This window comes from Leptonychotes weddellii, chromosome 13 (genome assembly GCF_054177405.1).
Source record: "Leptonychotes weddellii isolate Sample4059 chromosome 13, ASM5417740v2, whole genome shotgun sequence".
Lineage (NCBI taxonomy): Eukaryota > Metazoa > Chordata > Mammalia > Carnivora > Phocidae > Leptonychotes > Leptonychotes weddellii.
In genome coordinates this window covers 7,100,267-7,124,439 of record NC_138381.1, presented here as the reverse complement: position 1 = coordinate 7,124,439, position 24,173 = coordinate 7,100,267, and the positions used below count along the sequence as shown (strand labels likewise).

General features: G+C 35.1%; 1 protein-coding gene across 4 annotated transcripts in view; it reads right to left on the bottom strand.

Moving 5' to 3' along the window:
- The window catches only part of RTTN (rotatin), a 153,137-nt gene that overhangs the window by 65,430 nt on the left and 63,534 nt on the right, over positions 1-24,173 (bottom strand). For all 4 annotated transcript variants that reach the window (XM_081801040.1, XM_081801041.1, XM_081801042.1 and 1 more), the window contains 6 exons: positions 19,806-19,960; positions 15,200-15,419; positions 8,095-8,223; positions 7,527-7,637; positions 5,629-5,787; positions 4,336-4,407 (listed from right to left, as the gene is read on the bottom strand). In XM_081801040.1, the coding sequence (XP_081657166.1) occupies positions 4,336-4,407; positions 5,629-5,787; positions 7,527-7,637; positions 8,095-8,223; positions 15,200-15,419; positions 19,806-19,960 (846 nt within the window). The remainder of the gene's footprint in view (positions 1-4,335; positions 4,408-5,628; positions 5,788-7,526; positions 7,638-8,094; positions 8,224-15,199; positions 15,420-19,805; positions 19,961-24,173) is intronic.

Sequence of the window (24,173 nt, the reverse complement as noted above, 5' to 3'; positions counted from 1 at the left end):
CTGAGAAGGCTGTAGCCTTCAAGAAGGGAAGACCAGTATTTATAGCATCACTCTTAAAAAACAGTGCCTTGATTAACATAAGAATAAAAAAAATAAATTAAAAAAAAAAATAAGGAAGGGAAAAATGAAAGGGGGGGAATCAGAGGGGGAGATGAACCATGAGAGATTATGGACTCTGGGAATCAAACTGTGGGTTTTAGAGGGGAGGGGGTTTGGGGGGTGAGGAGCCCGGTGATGGGTATCAAGGAGGGCACGTATTGCATGGAACACTGGATGTTATATGCAAATAATGAATCATGGAAAGCTACATCAAAAACAATGATGTACTGTATGGTGACTAACATAACAATAAAAAATTATATAAAAATCAAAACAAAAAACAAAACAAAAAAAAAACAGTGCCTTGAGGGGCGCCTGTGTGGCCCAGTTGGTTGAGCGGCCAGCTCTTGATTTCAGCTCAGATCACGATCACAGGATCCTGGGATAGAGACCGGTGTCCAGCTCCATGCTCAGCGGGGAGTCTGCTTGAGGATTCTTTCTCTCTCTTCCCCTCCCTCTGCCCCAACCCCCACTCGTGTGCACGTGTGCTCTCTCTCTCTCAAATAAATAAATCTTTAGAAAAGCAAAAAACAGTACTTTGATGCACACCAGGACTGATACACCAAAAACTCAGTTCTCATTGCAGTAGGAGCCAGCGTTTCAGGCCCCTAAGGTGTTGGGTGCTGAGGGAAACTGCACTGAAGTCAGGCTCCTTCTCTTCCCCTGCTCCTGGGGACTGCCCACATCCACCACACTTCTGTATCCATGCACCAATAAGTGGGGAACCATCCTACAAAACTTAAGACCTGATTTTTAACTTTATTTACTTAGCAATATCATTATGCACTAGCAAAGACTAATGAAGCACTATCATGTCTGGGATGGGGGCTGAGAGAAACATTTAAGAAATACATGAAAAATATGGTCACATACATTCTACACAGACAGATTAATTGGTAAGAAGTAAGGCAAGGCAGGGGCGCCTGGATGGCTCAGGTGATTAAGCATCTGCCTATGGCTCAGGTCATGATTTCAGGGTCCTGGATCGAGCCCCACATCGAGCTCTCTACTTGGCTGGGAGTCTGCTTCTACCTCTCCCTCTCCCTCTGTGCTTTCCCTCTCTCTCACTCTCTCTCTCTCAAATAAATAAAATCTTAAAAAAAAAAGAGAGAAACAAAGGCAATAAAGTTAGTACATGAAAAAGAACCTAAATTATTGATATATATATATTAAATGCTGTGTCTGATTAAAGAAAGTTAAAATGGATTATATGGTTTACTGAGAGTATGTTTTAATAAATACTTTTAAAATTAAAATGTTTTAAGTGATTTATGCCTCACCTTGTTCCAGAAAAGATTTAAGGCCTATTACAAGGAAAGGTAAATTATAACATGATAGTGAAAGTATAGCAGGAATGAAAGAAAGAAAAAGAAAGGTATGAAAATATCAGAACCAGGAATAAAGCCAAAAAACAATATACCAGATAAGCCACATTTGATAGGAAGGCTCTAAACTTTCTAGCAGTCAGCAATAAAACCAGTTACATAATTTATATATGCGAATTATTACCACTCAAAAGTACAACAATTCCAGAAGTGACATGAAATAGGAATTTATTCTGGGTGTGTAGGAAAAGAATTTGGAAAGGGGCAGTAATCACAAAAAGAACACTGCAGAATGCCCAGCGGAGCAATAGTACAGAGCGTATCAACTTAGACTTCAGGCATCAAAACGAAGTGGAAAGCAGTAAAAGCAATTCTCTTTGTAAAACATAATTAATGAAATATCTACCTCAACCAAATTAACATATTTACAATGCTTCTAGATACTGGTGCTGCTTCCTGCTCTATCCTCAAAATACTGTGAAATATACATAAAGACAAGTGAATATAACATTTTTTGAATAAGATTATTATTCATCATTCTACCAAAGACAGTTTTAAGTTTTAGAATACTGGATTTGTAGCACCTTCTTTCTAGATGTAATAGAAAGGCAAAGGTCACAACCTCCTGGAGATTATAAAAGTCCACTGAAGTATTTGAAGACTATTTTGCTCCCTTCTTGGAACAGCTGTTTTCACTTTGGGATTTAAAGTACCACTAAACTTTTTTTTAAAATGGGGGACAGGGACGCATGGGTGGCTCAGTCGGTTAAGCGGCTGCCTTCGGCTCAGGTCATGATCCCAGGGTCCTGGGATTGAGCCCCACGTCAGGCTCCCTGCTCAGTGGAGAGTCTGCTGCTCCCTCTCCCTCTGCCTGCCTCTCTGCCTACTTGTGCTCTCTCTCTGTCAAATAAATAAATAAAATATTTAAAAAAAACCAGGGGGACAAATATGTGGCTACCAACTCTTCATAGTGCTAAGGACACTTAAAAACCAAAAATAATGACCAAAAAAAACCAGATCAAAAAAAAAGAGAGGAAGAAAATCGGAGCTTATTAAAAACACAAAAAAACAAGCTTATTTTTCTAATTTTGCTTAAGACTAGCAAAAGTTTCATCATCAAATACTATTTTGAATTAGAGCAGCTCTCAAAAATTTTGATTCTGGCCATAATAAGCAAGGCAAAAGACTCCAAAAGCTCATTTAAAGCACTATTTTCAGGCGTCTGGGTGGCTCAGTCGGTTAAGTGTCTGCCTTCGGCTCAGGTCATGATCCTGGGGTCCTGGAATCAAGCCCCGCATCAGGTTCTCTGCTCAGCGGAGAGCCTGCTTCTCCCTCTCCCTCTGTCTTTTGCTCCCCCTGCTTGTGATCCCTCTCTCTCTCTGTCTCCCTGTCAAATAAATAAAATCTTTAAAAAAAAAAAAAAAGGACTATTTTCAACTTTTTAGTAGAAAATTAATTCTATGGCGAAGAAGTGGAGAATAATAAAACCAAAAGCTGCAGTAAGCATGTCACTAGCAACAAAAAGGAACTGTATACTATTTAACTTGTAAGAGAAAAACATGAACATCTCTGCATGCTTCTATATTATAACAAAATGTCACAAGAGCTTTAATAGAGCCCAGAAGTAGTATTACTCTTGCTTTTATATATTTATTTCAACAATAAAAAATTCATCGGCATTACATTACCAAGCATATAAAACACAAGTGTCACTAGTTTAACAATGGGACTAGAGATGATTTGAGTATTTGAGCCAAAAACAACACATTTTAAAATCTAGTTATTGTATAACAAGCATCAAAACTACTACACCATTAACATAAATATTAATCCTGTGTATTCCTTCCAGTTTTGTCTCCTATGGTTTTATTACAATGCAGACTACGAATAAGCAACCATTATCAGAAGAAAATGTGACACAAATTAGAGGAACAAGTAGAAAAGTGGCCTATGATTTTCCATAACTAGCAGAGTTAAGCTGGATGTGTCAGGTGTGGAAAACTGAGCCTTCCAAGAGTTAAATGAGATGTGGGCCTTGACCTGGACCCATGCTTCAGGTCACTGCCTGAAAAGCTGCCCTCACTGCAGGTGCAAGTGGATCTAGCAATTCCTACAAAGGAATTCTAATGGAAAATTTAAAAGAAACCTTGGATTTGTCTAGGATCTTGGAGAGTGAGATGCAACAGTATGATTAGTAAACACACACAGAGAAAGAGCATATCTTATCTCCCCAATGACAGCACTTTTCTATTCTCCAAATCATCTAAAAAGCAGCAGGCTATAAAAAAGTTAGGTACTACCAGACTTGATTTTCAGAAAAAATTAATCCAGTAAAAACCAAAGAAAGATAACTTATGACCTTAACTGCGCTAATCCAGAAAAGGAAAAAATACATTAACATTAATGCATTCTTAACCATAAACAAATTTATGTATTATTATTAAATTAGAGAGGCAGTATAATGAGTGGGTAAGAGAGACTAGTTAGACTCAAAGCAAAGGTGTGAATCAGGGCAAACTATTTAAACCTTCTGCGCTAAATTTCTTTAATCTACAAAATGAAAATAATTAGTGGTTCAGAATTCAAACAATTACACAAGTTAATTATTAAGTTAAATATTGTTAGGCTCCTAGAAGAGTGCATAATAAACACTGTATTAGCTATTATTATTTCTGTACATGGTAAACACCATGTTAGCTATTATTTCTGCTCAAAATTATCTTTAACATTACAGAGAAAAATTTGTAAATCTGATCAAGTATAAGAAAATTTCTACATTCTCTTTTAAGAGATGTTGTTGCCATAGTTTCAACAGTAATGACAGAGATATACATATATATATACACATGCTGAAACTTTATCAATTAATCTCAAATATCTACTAGCTTGATAACTGTTTAAAGTCACCCACCTGCCAGGTATAATCCTTTATAATTACTGAAGGCATTGGAATTACAAGGAGATTCTGAAGAATAAATGCAGCCTTAAAAAAAAAAAAGAAAAAGAAAATGTCAATACTGCCACCTTGTTGTCATCTCTGAAATAACCAATATATTGAAATTTAATAATAAAAAACACATCACTGGGCAACTGCACATGCTGAGACATCAATATGAGAGCTCATTGCTTGTTATATGATGACCTAACAGTGGGTGAAATTATTTCATCAGGAAATAGACTTTTCCCCATTTCAGAATTTTATTTTTCCAAAAAAATGATCTATAAAATATAAAATATAAACTGTTCTGGTAGCAGTTAAGAAATACACTTTCATGTTTCTATTATTATACACACACACACACACACACACACACCCTTCTCTTTCTCTCCCTCATACAAGCTCCTCTCAGTAAAAAAGTCCTAACTAAAAATACAAGCCACAAATGTCCAACTTTACCTTCCACGTCCTGAAGATGGTCAAATTAAATAATCTTAGTAGTATGAACACTGGTCATCTATACAGTGAAGATGACTATATGAGGGTGAATAACAGGGGTAACGGAGGGGATCCAAGAGAGTGAAATTTTCAACCATCTTAAGTCAGTAGATATCTTTAAAAATTGGTAAATCAAGAGGAAGCTACAAGTTTAAGCATTACTATTAAAAAACAAATAACAAGAAAATTACAGCATTTGGATTTTGGAACCGAATACTGGCAAATGGTGGGCCCTGGAGCTGCTGCTTCCTCCATAAGCCTCTAATCACTATTTCATTACTGTTTTTAAAAATATTTGCATCAATCATCATTTCAGGAAAAGCAGCAACAAAAGAAAACCACAAATTATTTACAAAGATTTAAAGTAGGGTTTATTTTTCCTCTTAGGTCACAGGGTAACTACTACAGAGTATTCTGACAGCCACTCGTCCCAAGTAAAGCTTTATGGATATTACTCATACACACTGAGGTAACAGAAAAGTAATTTTTTTCTGTGAACTACCTTTCAATGTGTAATTATATAGAAGAGTTTGTATAAAATATAGCAAATTCAGCTTTGATTTTGTCAAAATAAAGGACTCCAGTATTTACTGTGAATTAGTATCTTTTTTATTCTCTGATATCATTTTATTTGGGTGTTTTTGCAGGCAGAAAAGATCACGGTGGGTGATCAGTCCACAGTGCTGAAAAGAGAGTATGATTTTTAAAGACCATCACAACGAATTTCTACGGTTGAAAGGGGAGGAGGTGCTAAAGGGACAGCCATACCTCCCGGCGCACCATACTACATTCCGACTGGTCCAGAAGAATGTTCACCACCGTTCCCCAGAGCCCACCAGAAATGTTTTGACAACTGTTTGACAATGCCATACAACCAGTTTCAAGGGTGGTCAGTGCTGATCCTAATCCCAGCGAAGTAAACCTCACCTGTTCAGATTAAAGAAAAGTTGTCAAATCAAAGAATCCAATTCCCTAACATGGATTATGAATTTTTCTGGTACATAAGAGATCATACTTTTATGACACTGATGATCCTAAATTATAAAAGGCACTTACAGAAAATAGTGCCCTATAAATTTATATATGAATAAAAATCCTATTCCACAATTCAAATAAGCAAATGTCACAGAAAATTAAAACCAGGTATAAGTAAGAATAAAAATTATAACTCACAAACCTCTTTCTAGAGAAAGCATCGGGTGCTTACATATCTTTTATGAACATGATTCCTGTTTATTCCTCATTTTTAAAGAGCTTATCTATTATTTTGTTCTACCATCCTTAAGTTATTAGTGTTTCTTCCAACTGACTTAACTTTTTTGAAACTTCTTTTCAAAAAGAAATAACTATCTTTTTATAAAGCATTTAGTATTTTCTCCAAAATTACTAAAAAGAAGAATGTTTCAAGTAAGATTGATGAGGTATAATACGTTTACCATAGTCCCACTGCTGCTCAAGCTATGCATTTTGGTTCATTTCTGAATTCTGATTCTAAAAGTTTCACTGATAGCTACAGGGTAACAAAAAATAATGTAGTCATAACATGGTCAAGCAACAAGTCCAAGTTCAATGTGTACAAAGAATGGAACCTCTAGGTTCAGATCAAATAGCGTTTCTAAAAATCAAGGTTTTTAGTGGAATAGAATATAATCATTGCTTGCTTGAATTTAACGGATGGTGCCCACAGTTAACAGTACTGTATTATATACTTAAAAATTTGCTAAGAGGATGAATCTTATGTTCAGTATTCTAATCACAAAAATAAACAATATAGAGGACAGGAGGAAACTTTTGTAGGTGAAGGATATGTTTACAACACTGATTGTGGTAATGATTTCAGGGGTGTACACTTATCTCCAAATTCCTGAACCTGTACACATTAAATATGTACAGCTTTTTGTATGTCAATCATACCTCAATAAAGTGGTTTTTAAGAAAAGAAGTAAGTGGACAAATGGCTAAAACTGGAAATTTTATTAATATAAAATTTTGCACTGCAATGGTATTATTGTATTAAATGACACACTAATGTCATTTCGCAGCTATCCTTCTAAACTCATTGGAAATGGCTAGGTTTCTCCATTAATTTTTCACTCTTCTTTCTAAAAGTGAAAGATTCTATGATCCTTTCTTTTTTTCTATTTTTTAGTCTGTACTTTAATGAGTTTGACTGAAAAGGGTCTGCTATGAACTGAACTGTATCCCCTCTAAATTGGTATATTGAAGCCCTAACCCCCAATGTACCTAAATTTGACGACAGAGCTTTTAGAAGGTAATTAAGGTTAAATGAGGTCTTAAGGGTAGGGTCCTAATCTGATGGGATTGGTGGCCTTATAAGAGGAGGAAGAAAGGAAAGGTCACTGAGTGCAGAGTGAGAAGGCAGCTGTCTGAAAGCCAGAAAGGAGAGCCCTCACCATGTCAACCATGTTGACACCTTAATCTCAGATTTCCAGCCTCCAGAACTATGAGAAAATAAATTTCTGTGTTTCAAGTCACCTATGTTATGTGTTATGGAAGCCCAAACTAAGACAGGGAGTAAACAGCTTAAGGTATAAGTCACTAAAATAATCTCAGTGTGGAAAATATGAATTCACATATATGCATACAGATTTTGTTTCATTTGTTTTTAATCCCACATAATGGACTCGACTTTCCCTCACACTGACCTCTGGGTCTCGATCAACCCATAATGGAATCAACCAAGCCAGTCCTTGTTGAGTACGAGCATGCTCTTCACTGTGAGTACCCAAAGGCAAGAACCAAAGTGACATCCACTCCTAGAATGAAAAAAAGGGAAGAGACACATTAGGTAAGCTTCTAAGAATAAAACAGAGGAAGTTTAAATAACTGAATTTTTAAAAATCAAAACAAAGTTAAAATGTACTTAAGACTTGGCTTTCATTCGGTATTTAACCAAAACAAGGCCAAAAAAAAAAAAAAAAAATCTCAGCTTCTTCTTAGAAAGTTAAACAAAATAATTTTTCTTCAGAACTATTCCCTGCATGATTTAGACAAAAATGTAGTTCTCTACAGCACGCACATTTCAATCAAATTTCAAATAAAATTCAGATTTGTGTAATATACAACTTCTAAGAAACATCTCAGTCAAAAAATCATTTTTGTCTAAGAAGAAAAGTCAAAAGAAACATTTTCATATAGGCCTGAAATGTGTGAGACACAGCACATTCCTTGTCTAGCATGCGTTCAGAAGACAGCAGCTTTTAATGCTCTCACCGAGCTCTGGGCCTGGATCATCATCTCGTGGGATAAGTGAAGCAAGCAAAGAACTGTGCTCTTTGTGACGCCTTTTCCCATAAAGGACATAGCATTTCCTCCACGCTCCACATAAAAAGAAGTAATGACCTGAGAAAACAAGGATAAACAATATCATGGTGGCTTTACTCTGAGTGGTATATAAAAATAAACATTTAACTTTCTACTAACTTGTCTGATTTGAATCCTAACCACATAAAGTATATGTAACATTCTTATAGTTTACACATTTCAAAATGGTTAAGATGGTATATTTTAGGTTGCTACCACAATTAAATATTGTTAGTTTAAAATTTTCTCTCTTTGGAACTTGTACAAAGGTATGTAGTATCCTCCTAGGAGACTTTTGTGATGTAGAATATGCTCATACATTTTTTAAATGTTATAGTATCCTTTAAGTAAAAGAGCTTATAAATATCTTATTGAAAACTATACTTAGAAATTGCTACTTATATAAAACTCTATTGGGGTGCCTGGGTGGCTCAATCGGTTAAGTGACCAACTCTTGATTTCTGCTCAGGTTATTGTCTTAGGGTAGTGAGATCGAGCCCAGCATCAGGCTCTGCACTGTGCGTGGAGGCTGCTTAAGATTCTCTCTTTCCCTCTGCCCCTCCTCCCCAAATCATGGGCTCTCTAAAAAAAATAATTTTTAAAAAATTTTAAAAACTTATCTGACCAATACAATAAAAAGTATTTCAGTTCATTCACCCAAGGCCTCTGAATGCTTTTATTCATCACAGCATCCTTTGAAGTAAGTCATTTTGTCTTAAAATAGAGACTACTTTCTAGTTTGGATTTTTTTCAGTTCATACAGCAGATGATTTTAAAAAGACCATAAATCATAAATGTTTGGTACAGCTTATTTAACAAAAGCAATTTATTTGAAGATGATTTGGGATCTGTGAGCTACGTCAGAATTTTCATAAACCAAATAAGTGTATATTATGTCTGAAAAATAAAACGAGACTGTCCAGGAGTTAAAAACTCTAAGTGATGGGCTCTGCTCTACTACTCCCTCCTCAGGTGTATATTTGAAATTTTTCATAATTAAAAGTTTAAAACTTTAAGGGATTATCTTAGAAATAAGATACCAGAATGACCAAGTCCTTATCATTCTACTCTAAGTCACTGGAGATAACTACATTGTGGTCTCATGCCTAGCTGATAAAGGACAAGCCAAGAATTTCAATTCTATCTCCTTTCAATCAGACCTTTTTGTCAGATCCATGGAATTATATTCTGTATGTCTGATTTTAAGGATTTAATTATGACAGTTTATTCACCTGTCATAATGTATCATGCTTAGTTTAAAAGCCTCATTTCTCAACCACAAAAAGCAAATATTCCCATTCAAATTTCACTGGGCAAAAACAAAATACCTATATTAGAAACACGGCTCCCTTCTGAAAAGGAATCAGCTTTAATGAGAAACTATACAGCAAGTCCTCTGGACCAACAATGACTTTGTTTCAATGTGTATTCACATAAGCCTTACTTCATTCTTTAAAAAAATACACTTAACCAGTAGTAAAATAAATAAATCTAAATGTTTACTAATTATGTAATTATGCAAAAGGTCCCAAGTAAGATTTAATGGGACTCTGCCACAGTGTCTAACAAAAGTGACAGACATCTTCATATTATTTTCCTGTCACTTAATGTGAAGACAAAAAGATTTTCTTCCCAAGACACTGTATAAAGCGTGAAATGTGTTTATACCAAATCAAGATTTGTTAATCAGTGGAACATTATAAAACAGGGATTGTACGTCTTAATCTATTCCTTAGCTAATACATTGTGTTGATTTTTATCACCTCAAAGACAAATGAACTTAGAATGACATTACTGCCTTTTTGCCTCGACTTCTCACAGAACTAAGAAGCCCTTTTGTTCTCCAACACCGAGAAAGCTCATTTTAATTTCTGGTATTTGAAACATGAGGTGTGATCTGAAATCTCTCCTCTTACACAATTTTAAAAATACAAGCACTCCGGATAGTTTCCAAATATAAACAATGTTAGCACTAGCTTCTTTAGTCACTGTTGTAGCAGACCTACACATATCCCTGATCTGAAACAGATAAAAGTCACTTCACAGAGGAGATGGGTTCTAAAAGGTTTATAAATGGAGTATATACAAATCACATTAGACATAATGCTGTAAATTAGGTACTTTATACTGAATTATATTTTAAATGCATTGGAGGATCTGACTTTTTAAAAAATATTATGGTAAGACCTCTAAGCTAACATAACTTTTCTAAAAATGCATACATTTCTGGACATGTTGAAGTTTGGGACTAATTAATATACTGTCAGTGTGTACTTTTTCAGTATTTATAATTATCCAAGAAAAAAATTTATTTGATTAAAATGGCTACACTAAAATTCATATTAAATTTTATAGTACACCTAATAGTATTTAGGATTTTGAAAACTTTTTAACAAAATAAGATGTACTTTTGGGAAAAATTCTAGGTAACATCATCTGAAACATGGTTTACAGCTGAATATACATCACCTAAAGCATGATTTAATAATAAAAGCACAAAAATTAAACACACATCATCACTTACATTCATTTATATCACATTTTCAATATTAATTCAAACTGTACTCTAAAAATCACACATAAGATACATATAAATTAAATTACTATTTCTCCAATATGTACAAATCACTATGTTAGGATAAAGGGGAACTATGGGAAAGTGGAAATGATCCAGTGATGATTCTCACAAGCTTACAGTCTAATAGATAAACACATAAAACAAAATAGAAATACAATGTCTTAAGCACCATAATAGTGGCCCATACAAACTGCTGCAGGTACACAACCAAAGAGACCAGTCAGTCACTCTTTACTGAGTGTGCATGTATAGAAGATAAGACTTCCTTAAGGAAGGTAAATGAGTAAGTGAGATCTTAAACTTTGTGTACAGACTGCCACCCAAAAAAGAGAAGAAATTACATGAATAGACTTTTAAAATAAACTTTTTTATTTAGTGAAAAGAGCCAAATAAAACAGAAACTTCAGAGACATGGGAATAAATTAAAACAGATATAAGATTTAAAATGCAAGATTACAAAGAGCCATATGCACTTGAAAAAGAGCTTTGGGTTGAAAGGCTTCTGTTTTTAAAGGATAATCTGGTGGTAGGTAGACGGCTAGACAACAAGTAGGAGTGTGCGGCGGGAAAAGGAACAGGAAGTGATGGATACAAATTGGTCAGAATATCCCATGTCTAGAATGCCCATCACTATCGATCAGATCATTCATCTTTCAAAATCTATCTCTACACTGCCTCCTCTAAGAGACTTTCCTGACATCCTAAAAGTTAAAGATCCCAGCCTCTGACTATCATTCAAACTCGGGATATCACTGAAACTTTCAAGACAAGCAATGCTGACAGATTTGGTCAATAAGGAAACTATGAGCCATTTTTTAGATTCAGACAGTTTATTAGTTACATAAACAGCAAAAGCATTAGTAGCCAAAGGTGCCAGCTCCCAGTCCTTACAGGGTGACACTGAAATAGAGGGGCCAGATGATAGCAACGTGGATAGTAGGGTACTCTGTTATGGAGGAGCTCATGCCCCGCTGCAGCTAAGCTGCTCATGGCCTGCAGCTGTAGCCCAAGGGAACTGAGGCAGAAAGCCCACTCATCAAAACCCAGGAGGCAATAAGAAATAGGTTCATGACAGACATCCCTATAGAGAGCAAAGCAAGTAAGAAACAGTCTTATAGCAGGTCCTCACAAGCCTCCCATGTTCTCATGTTCCAGAAAGATCACAGGAACTTTTTCAAGACTTAGATCAGCTATGATTAAGCCTTCCCTCTGTGGACTACATGCATAAATGCAAGGCTGGGAGGGAACCCTGGTGAAGCTCTTCTCTTACAGAACTAGGTATAGCTACATCATTGCTATATTTATTACATCATACTGAAACTATACTGACCTAAATGATAAAAATGGGACATATCATAATGTGTTAAATAAAGTTAAGGCCATGCTTATTAGAAGGTAATGACAGGTAAAAATACTTGAAAAAAAGCTTTTTAAAAAATCAATGAAATAAGACTCTATCTTAAAATACCGGAAATAAAGGGGGGTACCTGGGTGGCACAGTTGGTTAAGCGACCAACTCTTGGTTTCCCTCAGGTCATGATCTCAGGGTTGTGTGACTGAGCATTGCATCAGGCTCCGCCCTCAGCACAGAGTTTGCTTGGGACTCTCCCTCTCTCTCTCTCTATCTGCCCCTCCCCCTCTCTAAAATAAATAATTTTTTTTAATTAAAAAATTTTTCAGAAAAAGAGCCATATATTAAACCCAAAGGAGAAAGAAATAAGGATAAGCAAAAATTAATAAAATGGTGAAAAACATTAAAGGGAGTATCAACAAAGCCAAAATTCATTCTTTGAAAAGAATGATAACAATAAAACATACAAACCTACCAGTAAGACTAATCAAGAAAACTAGAGGGAAGGAGTAATACCTGGAATGCAACGAGACCTCACTGTCAACCTGACATACATGTAAAGAATGAGCTGCATTGATGGATAATTTTAGAGCTATGAATTCAAAAATTAGATGAAATTCTAGAAAAACATACCTTACTGACACAAAAAATTAAAAATCTCAGAATTCTAGATTTAAATTCATTTCATTTCGTTCAATTCATTTACAATCTTCCCCAAAAGAAAACTCCAGGTCAGATTGCTTCATCATCAAATTCTACTAAACATTTAAGAAAGAAATACCACCAATTCAAATCAACTATTCCAAAGGGGGGAAGAAGGTAAATAAAAAAAAAATTATGCATAAAAAGTAGGCTAATTTTGATATTAAAATCTGAGGGCACCTGGGTGGCTCAGTAGGTTAAGCATCTGCCTTGGGTTCAAATCATGATCCCAAGATCCTGGGATCAAGCCCCACTTTGGACTCCCTACTCAACGGAGAGTCTGCTTCTCCCTCTCCCTCTGTCCCTGCCACTCCTCTTGCTTGTGTTCTCTCTCTGGTGCATACGTGCTCTCTCTCTCATTCATTCATAAATAATAAATAAATAAAGTTTTATGAGAAAGAAGACATGCAGTAATTCTAAAACCATTCTCTGCATAAGAAAATTGGAAGAACTGAATTGTGCAAGACTGCTGAATCACAGATCTGTACCTCTGAAACAAATAATACATTGTATGTTTAAAAAAAAAAGAAGAAGATAGCAGGAGGGGAAGAATTAAGGGGGGGAAATCGGAGCGGGAGATGAACCATAAGAGACGATGGACTCTGAAAAACAAACTGAGGGTTCTGGGAGGGGGGATGGGTTAGCCTGGTGATGGGTATTAAAGAGGGCACCTTCTGCATGGAGCACTGGGAGTTATACCCAAACAATAAATCATGGAACACTACATCAAAAACTAATGATGTAATGTATGGTGATTAACATAACATAATAATAATAATAAAAAAAAGAAAATTGGAAGAATTCTAAAAACATTAACAAATCAAATCTTTTAATATATAAAAGGAAGGGGGGTGTGGAGCAAGATGGCAGAGGAGTAGGAGACCTGGATTTCGTCTGGTCCCAGGAATTCAGCTCGATAGGGATCAAACCATTCTGAACACCTGTGAACTCAACAGGAGATCGAAGAAAAGAATAGCAACAACTCTCTGAACAGAAAAGCGACCACTTTCTGGAAGGCAGGACGTGCGGAGAAGTGAATCCGAGGCAATATTCGGGAGGATGGGTTAGCCTGGGGATGGGTATTAAAGAGGGCACATTTTGCATGGAGCACTGGGTGTTATGCACAAACAACAAATCATGGAACACTACATCATAAATTAAATAAATAAATAAATGGAAGAATACGTCGTAACCTAAGTTGAAATTCTCCCAGAAATGGACGCTTGCTTAACATTTTTAAATGGATCCATCTAATCCACCACCTTAATAGGTTGTAGGAAAAAAAATCATATGTTTATCTTAAAAGATACAGAAAAAGCACTATACATCTATGAGTTAAAATAAGAAAAAAAAACACTTAGCAAAGTAGAACTAGAAGGAAACTTCCTTAATCTTATTTTTCTTTAATTGAAAAAACTACCATAAACAGCATGATGAAAAGGTGAAAAATTAAAGGCCTTTCCTTTGAGTTTGGAAACAAGGATGGCTGGGTATATGGTTAATATAAAAAAACTGAGTAAATTTCCATATATTCAACAATACTTAGAAAATAAAATATCAAAAATTCATTTCCATGTAGAGACAAGAATATTTACTGAAGCAGGATCCAAAATTGCTCTAAATTAGAATAAGAAAACCCAAATGTCCTTCAACACTGTAGTGTACTGAGTACTAGACAAAAATAAATTAAACTAACTCTACCTATAGGCAGCAGAATGAATAACTCTTCTAAGCATAATGATTAAAGAAAGCAGCCATATGACTCTGTTTTACAAAATTTTAAAAATCAGGAATTGTTGTAAATATGAACACATAATTAAGTGGTAAGACTACCAAGAAATGTAAACAAGTGATTACCGTAAAACTCAAAGTAACAACTACCTTCCAGGAGAGGAGTAGAGATTGAAAAGGGGTATCACAAACGTTCCCAAGGTGCTGGCTATGTTCTATTTTTAGATCAGGGATGGTTCACTATGTTATGCCTGAACTATGTATTTATGTTTTATGTATTTTCCACATATGTGTTGTATTTCACAAATAAAAAGGATAAATAACATAAGTTAATAAATAAATAAATAAATTACCCTAATGAGGGGACTTAAATGTAAGCCTTAGTTTTTCTTGAAAATTAGTGTGTTCTGAAAGTGATCTTACGTATTTGTTAATAAAAATCATTAAAACATTTAACCATTATGATGAATCATATGAATACTGAATAATAATCTGCATTAAATATAGTGATACATATAATGCACTTAACATTGTGCGTGTCACAAAGGGAGTGATCAATCAATCAATCAATAAATACTAATAATAAATAGTAAATAGCTATTCTTTGGGAGTTGTTATTATTGTTGTTATAGTCACCGGTTATTTTTACTTACTTCAAGGAGACCTGACAAGTACTTAACACAAATTTCAAGTGGCTTTGTGAGAGGAGAATGTGAGCTCCATCCTGGAGATGCTGTGAGATGAGCCATCCCTCGTAAGGTCCTCTCGAGGGATGGCAGGCCATAGAAGTGAGGAGCATCCGTGACTCTCAGGCACTGGAGCAGTTTCAGAGCCAGCTGCGTTTGGAAAACGTAAAGAAGCTCCAAGCACTTCCTGTGTATGTAAAGGAAGGAAAAAAAAATCAACAAGAGATCAAGTGTGATGGGCTTAATGGGTTAACTTATTGATGGCAAAGGGTTACTAACAACTTAATACGTCAGAAAAGTATGAACCAGGAGAAATGGCAGTCTCAAACAAGATTTTTCAAGGAAAACAGAGTTCATATACCATCTAGGGTATACGATGTAAAGGACCAATAACAATTACACTGAAAAATACATAAACGGATATTAGTATTAGCACCCAAAAATAAAATTTAAAAGTTGGAATGGAAAATTAAATGCGTACTTTAGATGACTTTAACTTACATATATTAAATCTATACTTTTAATCATTAGAAACTTGAGTTTTTAATTAGCTGAAATTGTTTTCCCCGGAAAGCTAAAATAAAAAGTTTTAATGAGTTTGAGACGTAATTTAAATGCAACTGTCAGAAACAGAACAATCAAGAGAACATTTTTTATTAGAAAACAAAATCCCTGGGGCGCCTAGGTGGCTCAGTCATTAAGCGTCTGCCTTTGGCTCAGGTCATGATCCCAGGGTGCTGGGATCGAGCCCTGCACTGGGCTCCCTGCTCTGCGGGAAGCCTGCTTCTCTCTCTCCCACTCCCCCTGCTTGTGTTCCCTCTCTCGCTGTCTCTCTCTTTCTCTCTGTCAAATAAATAAAATCTTTAAAAAAAGAGAGAGAAAAAAAAGAAAGAAAACAAAATCCCTGAAACTAATAAGTAGGCATGGATACAAAGATGAAATTGCTGGAAGAAGTAACATCATTGTATAACAAAGCATCAAATAAAATCTGAAATTTTCTCAGTTTTACAGATTTTTAGACTCCAAAATTGACAACTACTGCCTATATTTTTACCCATTCCATCACAGTATTATAGGTGTATAGTTGTATGATTTAAAGATCATAATTTTTATATACCTGTCATCTAGGTGTTTTTAAAGTTTTAGAAACACACAGAATTTACACCAAAGCCTAAAGGTTATTTGTATAAATTCATATTCCTCACGAGTTAACAACAAAGTACAGCTGAACCTTGAACAACGTGGAGGTAAGGGGCATTGACCCCCACGTGCAGTCAAAAATTCTCATATACTTTTTGACTCTCCAAAAATCCAACAAATAGCCTACTGTTGACCAGAAGCCTTACTGATAACATAAAGTCAATTAACATGTATTTTGTATGTTATATGTTATTATATACTGTTTTCTTACAATAAAGCAAACTAGAGAAAAGAAAGTTGTTTTGTTTTTTTTTTTTTAAGTAAGCTCTACACCCAACATGGGACCTGAAATCATAACTCTAAGATCAAAAGGCAAATGCTCTATTGACTGAGCCAGCCAGGCACCCCAAGAAAGGAAAATATTATTAAGAAAACCATAAAAGAAAGTACATATACAGTACTATACTGTATCCCCAAAAGATCCATGTATAAGTGGACCCACATAGTTCAAACCTGTGTTGTGCAAGGATCACTTGTAATCTAATTAATAGTATTAAAAATGTTCTCCTGGTTTTTTTTAAGATTTTATTTATTTAAGAGAGAGAGCGAGCAAGCAAGTTCGGGGGAGGGTCAGAGGGAGAGGGAGAAGCAGGCTTCCCGCTGAGCAGGGAGCCCAATGCGGGGCTCGATCCCAGGACCCTGGGATCATGACCTGAGCCGAAGGCAGACGCTTAACGACTGAGCCACCCAGGCGCCCATGATAAAATTTTTTTTTTAAAGATTTTATTTATTTATTTGACAGAGAGAGACACAGTGAGAGAGGCAACACAGCAGGGGGAGTGGGAGAGGGAGAAGCAGGCTCCCTGCCGAGCAGAGAGCCCAATGCGGGGCTCGACCCCAGGACCCTGGGATCATGACCTGAGCCGAAGGCAGACGCTTAACAACTGAGCCACCCAGGCGTCCCTGTGTCCCTTCTGTTTTTTAAAATTAACATAAAAGTCATTCTCATTTTCTGCTCCTTTTACCTCAACCACTCCAAAAGAAAAGCTATACCATCAAAGGCAATGGTGCCTCTGCAAATATCTACCCAACCCCAGTTCAACCTGGCACAGTTGCCACCAACCAGTTCCCTCTCCTGGTCCCTGTGAACCTTCCCCAAGCTCCACACCCAAATGGTCTCATCCTCCCTACCGCAAGTTCCGCTCCACATCCAGAGAACATTCACCCAAAGAACAGTCCATTGCACTGTTTCTCAAAGTTTAGCCCAAGGGACTACCTATGGCACTTATTTAATATGTAGATTCCTGAGCTACTGATCTTAATATTTTAATAAGCCCCCTCCCCAAGAGATTCTATACACATTCCAGAGTCTACTATCAATGGATTCACTTTGTTCTTGTCTTCAGTACTTTGATGAGGCACAAATGCATGAGGTAAAATTCACAAATCTTATATATACACTACAGGATGGTTTACATATGTATATAATCATGTAACCACCAAGCGTAACAACATATAAAACATTCTCAGCACCTCAGAAGGTCCCTAGGTGACCCTTTTTAGTGAAATTTATATTGACTTGTATTCTAAATTTACTAATCCTCTTTTATACTGTGTCTGGTCTGCTGCTAAGCCCATGCAATGAATTATTTACTTTAGAAACTGTATTTCTCAGTTGCAGAATTACTATTTAGTTCTTTTTTGCAGTTTCCATTTCTCTGCTATTGATATTCTACATATTTTTACTTATCTTGTCCATCTTTTCATCTAATTTATATTGAAAATATTATTTATAATAATAGCTTTAAAGTTCCTCTAATAGTTGACATTTGATAGTCTGTTTCTAATGACTTCTTTCTCTTAATTACAGGAGACGTTTTCCTACTTTATAATTCTCTCCATTTGTGATTGTATGTCAAATATTTGTATATAAGAGCTACTGAAAGCAAAGTACGTAATAATTTCCCATAGAAATGGTTTGCCATTTGGTCACAAGATTTGGTTAAGAGGCCGATCTTTGAGATCTAGTCAGGTGTTGAGCTGAATTAGGGTTGTTTTGACACTTTAGTTGTTTCAAACGTCATGTGTGTGGGATCAGGTCTTTCCTTCCAGCAGAGATTTGGGATCTGAGCACAGGAAGACCTGCAGATAAAAAAACTTTTGTACATCAAAGGACACTATCCAAAGAGTTAAAACACAACCCACAGAATGGAAGAAAATTTTGCAAATCATATTTGATAAAAGATTGATGTCCAGAATATGTAAAGATGACTCAACAACAACAACCCAATGCAAAAATAGGTGAAGGACTTGAATAGACATTTCTCCAGAGAAGATAACAAATAATCATTAAGCACATGAAAAGATGCTCAACATCATTTCTCATTAGGGAAATGGAATCAAAACCAAAATGATTCTAGTTTACACCACTGGGATAGCCATAATAAGAAGTATTAGGGCAGATGTTGAGAAATTAGAACACTCATACATTGCTGGTGGGAATGTAAAATGGTATAGCTGCTATGGAAAACAAAATTCAAAAAAAAGTAATCATAGAGTTACCACATGAACCAGCAATTCTAGTCATAAGTATATACTGGAGAATTAAAAACATGTGTTTACACAAAACTTGTTCACAAATGTTTATAGCTGTTGTATTCATAATAATCAAAGGTAGAAACAACTCACATGTCCACCAACAGAAAAATGGATAAACAGAATGTGGTATATCTATACATGGAATATTAATCACCTATAGGAAGAAACAAGCACTGATATGTGCTATAATATGGATGGACCTTGAAAACACAATGTGAAAAAAAAAAAAAAGAAAACACAATGTGAAATCAGACACAAAAGATCACATATGTCTGATTCCATTTATATAAAATGTCCAGAATAAGCAAATTCATAGAGACAGAAAGACTAGTGGTTGCCATAGGCTTGGGTAAGGGGTAAATGAGGAGGAACTGCTCAATGGGTACAAAGTTTCTTTCCAGAATAATGAAAATATTCTGGAATTAAATAGTGACAGTTGAACAACATTGTGAACATATTAAAACCACTCAACGGTGTACTTTAAAATGGTTAAAATAGTAAATTTTATCTAATTAAAAAAAATTTTAAGTCAGAATTATAGATACACACTTAAAAATCATCTATGCAAAAACAGTCATAAAGTCATAGAAATGGGTATAATTGCTCAGAGAATTAAGAGAGGACTAAGACCTAAAACCTAGAGACAGCAAAATACTGCGTGCGTGTGTGTGTGTGTGTGTATGAAATTACAATCAGGCTATACCAGAGATTCCACTGAAATAAAAACAAACAGACCACAACTGACTATTATTGAGTTCTTTCTTCCTTGATTTAGAAATCAAAAGGAAACTAGGTTCTATATCAATGTCCCCAAACCTTCAGTGACAAACGGTACCTGTCAGTAACTGCCATGACATTGAGAAGCAAGGTACTGAAAAGAGCAATCAGTTCTTTCTGGAGCTGTTGCCTGACAGCAGTCCGGATGTCATCCGCTTCCTCTCCTGCCTGTGACTCCGTCAGAACCAGCAGGTCTAATAATGGGTTTGGACTCTAAAAAATATATTTGTAAAAAAACGTATTTACTCTCTAATTGAGCTGTGTGTTGTTTCCTATAGAGATTTTTGCTACATATCACATTCTGGACTACCTAAGAGTTATATTACCCAGCCAGTCGGTATGGGTCTCTAGTGCATCAATAGAGATGTTATGTTCTAAACTCAAAAGGTGCTTCATAGGTTATCTTGACAAAAGAACAGCACACCTATTATAGAAAACTGAGTATAATATAGAGAAGCACACAGAGAAAAACAAAAACCACCATGATCACACTTCAAAGAGACAGTCTCTATTAGTTTATTGGTGCACACTATTCTTTTTGTGTGCATATAAACATACACACAATTGTAATTCCGTATTTCTAACAAAACTGAGATCAAGTGAAAAAACCCACTATTGTTACCCCTTTTTTAACTTAATGTTATCAGTATCTCTTCAAAAAAATTATTTTACTATCTGATTATTTTTCAACCACAAGGATTTACCACACCAGCTACTAAAGAATGGGTGATTTCTAATTTCACTGAGCTGTGCAGCAGGGTGTTCAACTCTGATTATATCCTGTGTGAATTCTAAGCAAAAATAGCTTTAATTGTTTTAATACTTTCAACATATATTGCCAAACTGTCTCTGCAAAACGTGTACAAATACATACAACTAAGCAGGGTGGGGGAAGACCAATGCTGAGCATTATTACTGATGCAATCTTTGCCAATTCGATAGGCTGATAAATAAAACTAGTACTACTTAAATTTCTTCCTGCTTTCCAACTTTAAAAAAAATGTAGCTAAAGAAATGTAATTATTTTTAATAATACTAAGAGTAGAAAATGTTATATTAACAAATGGCATTAAAGATATACAGAATAGTTACTGATCACCTAAAACGGCATAGGCACTGTGCTAAAAAGAGAAAGAAAACAAGATTCCACTTTTTGACACAGACGTAGTCAAAAGAAGGGTCACGTGCACCCCAATGTTCATAGCAGCAATGTCCGCAATAGCCAAACTGTGGAAAGAGCCGAGATGCCCTTCAACAGATGAATGGATAAAGAAGATGTGGTCCATATATACAATGGAATATTACTCAGCCATCAGAAAAGATGAATACCCAACTTTTACATCAACATGGATGGGACTGCAGAAGATTATGCTAAGCGAAATAAGTCAAGCAGAGAAAGTCAATTATCATATGGTTTCACTTACTTGTGGAACATAAGGAATAGCATGGAGGACATCAGGAGAAGGAAGGGAAAAATGAGGGGGCGGAATTGGAGGGAGAGATGAACCATGAGGGACTATGGACCTAAGAAACAAACAGGGTTTTAGAGGGGAGGGGGGAGGGGGGATTAGTCAGCCCGGTGATGGGTATTAAGGAGGGCAAGTACTGCATGGAGCACTGGGTGTTCTACGAAAACAATGGATCGTGGATCACTACATCAAAAACTAATGATGTATTTATTGTATGGTGACTAACATAACATAATAAAATTTAAAAAAAAAGATTCCACTTTTTGACTAAACTAGAAGATGTGCATTTTCATATTTTACAGATAGGCAAAGAGGGGTTTATAAAGAGGTTATATAACTTGTCCATAGTCATATGAATGAACAAAGCAAGGATTCAACCTGAGAATCATCTTACTTCAAAGCTAGCTAATATTCTGTCCCCCATATTATGTCACATCAATTCTGCATATTATAACATACAAAAAAGATAAAATCAAGATGTAATTATGATTGTTATGAAATCCTTCACCTAAAGAACTCAATTAAAAAATAACTGCATTCTTTTTGTGGAAATGAAAAAATGGGAAGAAAATTCTAGCTTGTTTATATTATGCAGTACATACAGAATACTTCAATCAGGTACACACAATTATAAAGAATACAACTGAGAGCTTTTAGAAAGTATTGGGGACAGATGTCCCCAATTTACTTTTAACTTACTTTACTATGTTTCATACCTAAGCAGCATTTTTTTTCAGCTTTCCTTTCATCCTGAACAAGAAGTACCTCATTTGGATCAAATAAAATTACATAAAACATGACTACAACTTCTATGTTTTATATAGGAATAAAACAATCAAAATACACATTTAATAAAATCATAAAAATAAATATCCATACTCTATAGTATTCTTAGACCCAAATAACCAAAGGCTGACTTATACTCACCTTCCCTCCAAGTCCCATAAATACTGACAAAATAAGAAAGTTGTTTTTAATGTAAACTCCATCTTGGTAAAATATAGTTTTACTATCAGGAATTATTAATCCTGATATACCCATAAAAATTAAGTAGAAACTCCTGACTGATAGATTAATATGTTACAGTACGTATACACCTAAAACTAAGTTTCTTCCCAAAAACCTCATTGTTAATAACTTGTTTATGCTAGTACTTGCTGAGATCTTCTTCCCTTTCTAACTTTACATGTTAATATTGAGATTCAGTGAACCTCAGCAACATCACTTCTAAAATATGGGACGAATTACCATTCCTCATATACAATAAAGAGATGTCTCTCTACTGATGCCTACTGATCTCAAGTGCTTAATCATACGTGAAGGTTTTGTCTTTAGACATTAGTATTCAATCCCAATTTTAAACCAACTACCATTATCATTACTTTGTCACCGCCAACCTCCAAAAAGCAACAATTTCTATAATAATGGCTCATTTTCTTTAACCACACAGTTACCACTCATCACATCCACTTTACCATCCATCAGCAACCTACAATAGGACATGCAATGCCCTCCATGAACTCTCAGTGCACATGTGCCTGTGAAAGTCGACCAACACAGAGAGACATATGCTGAATAGTTCTGAATAGCCTACCCCCCCAAAAAAAAATTACAGCCCCACTTTTATGACCTTCCCTCAAAAAACTCATTCTGAAAAGAAAGGTATTCAAACTCAGCACTTCTAGGTGATTTTATATATATTAACAAAATCATCATTACATCAAAATGTAAATTAGTGGTGTCATAAATTCCTAAGTGCCTAAAATATTTGTAACAAATGGATGTTCCAATAAAACATACAAATTTTTCACAAGAGAAAGTTTCTCAATCTTCCCTCATTGAGTTAGCTGATTTTTCTTTATACTTCCTATTCGCAATCTTCTGCCTGATCAAGTATTCAAGTATTCTGCCTAATTTTACTAGTTTTTGCCATGGCTTTTATATACTTTTTCATATTATGTCCATACATTGAAAACAACTCCTTTGGAAATACTATTTTACTGACCTTCTTAAATCATCTCTCACTTATTTTACCCATTTCAGATGATTAAAAGGCATTTGACTTTATTTTCAAGCTTCCTTTATATTGAACGTTACTCTTTACATAACACTTAATAATTTAATCCTTGTAGCATGACAGAGAGTAAACTCTCTTAATAGTGGATGCTTAAGTCCACTGCTCACCTTTTGCTCACTCTATTGTTATTCATAACACCAGTGATGATAACATATGAGACAAAGTAAAAGCTTTCCAAAGACAGCCTTGATACCATACAAAGTCAAATATATTTAATTATACCAAAAATCCTTCTCTAAAACTGCATGAAAATTACAGTACAATCATTTAGAATTTTGTAGAAATTTCATTTTAATTTCAAAACTATCAATAAATTATAAAATATGCATCAGCACTCATGACATACTATAAAATTCATAATAAATGTAAAGTTTTAACTATAGTTACATAATTTAGGTGAATATATTTTAATATGCATAGTTATTTTTCTACCATATATACCATGTACAAAGTCTCCTAAGCAAACACTGAATTATTACACAGAGTTTCAAGAAAAGATTCTACCTAAGCCCACTATAACTGCTATTTTCACAACCCAAAGCAACCATAACTCTCAGAATCCAAGAACTTCAACCTAAGGAGGAGACTGTTTTAGAAATTATCCTTTTTAAAAAATGACTAAAAAGATTATGAAGTTATAAAAAATTTATAGATCAAAAATCGATTTATCAAAAAACTCAGAGGAAAAGCTTCATAAGATTCTTTTAATAATATTTTAATATCCAATCTCTAAAATATTTAAGCATGCCTAAAAGCTGAAGGAGGAACTATAGTGACATAAGGTTTTACTGTTTTGCTTTATCAAAAATGGTCAGAAAATAACTGCCTCCAAATGTTTGCTAATTTTAACAATTAAATGATACAAGAAAATCAAAGTACA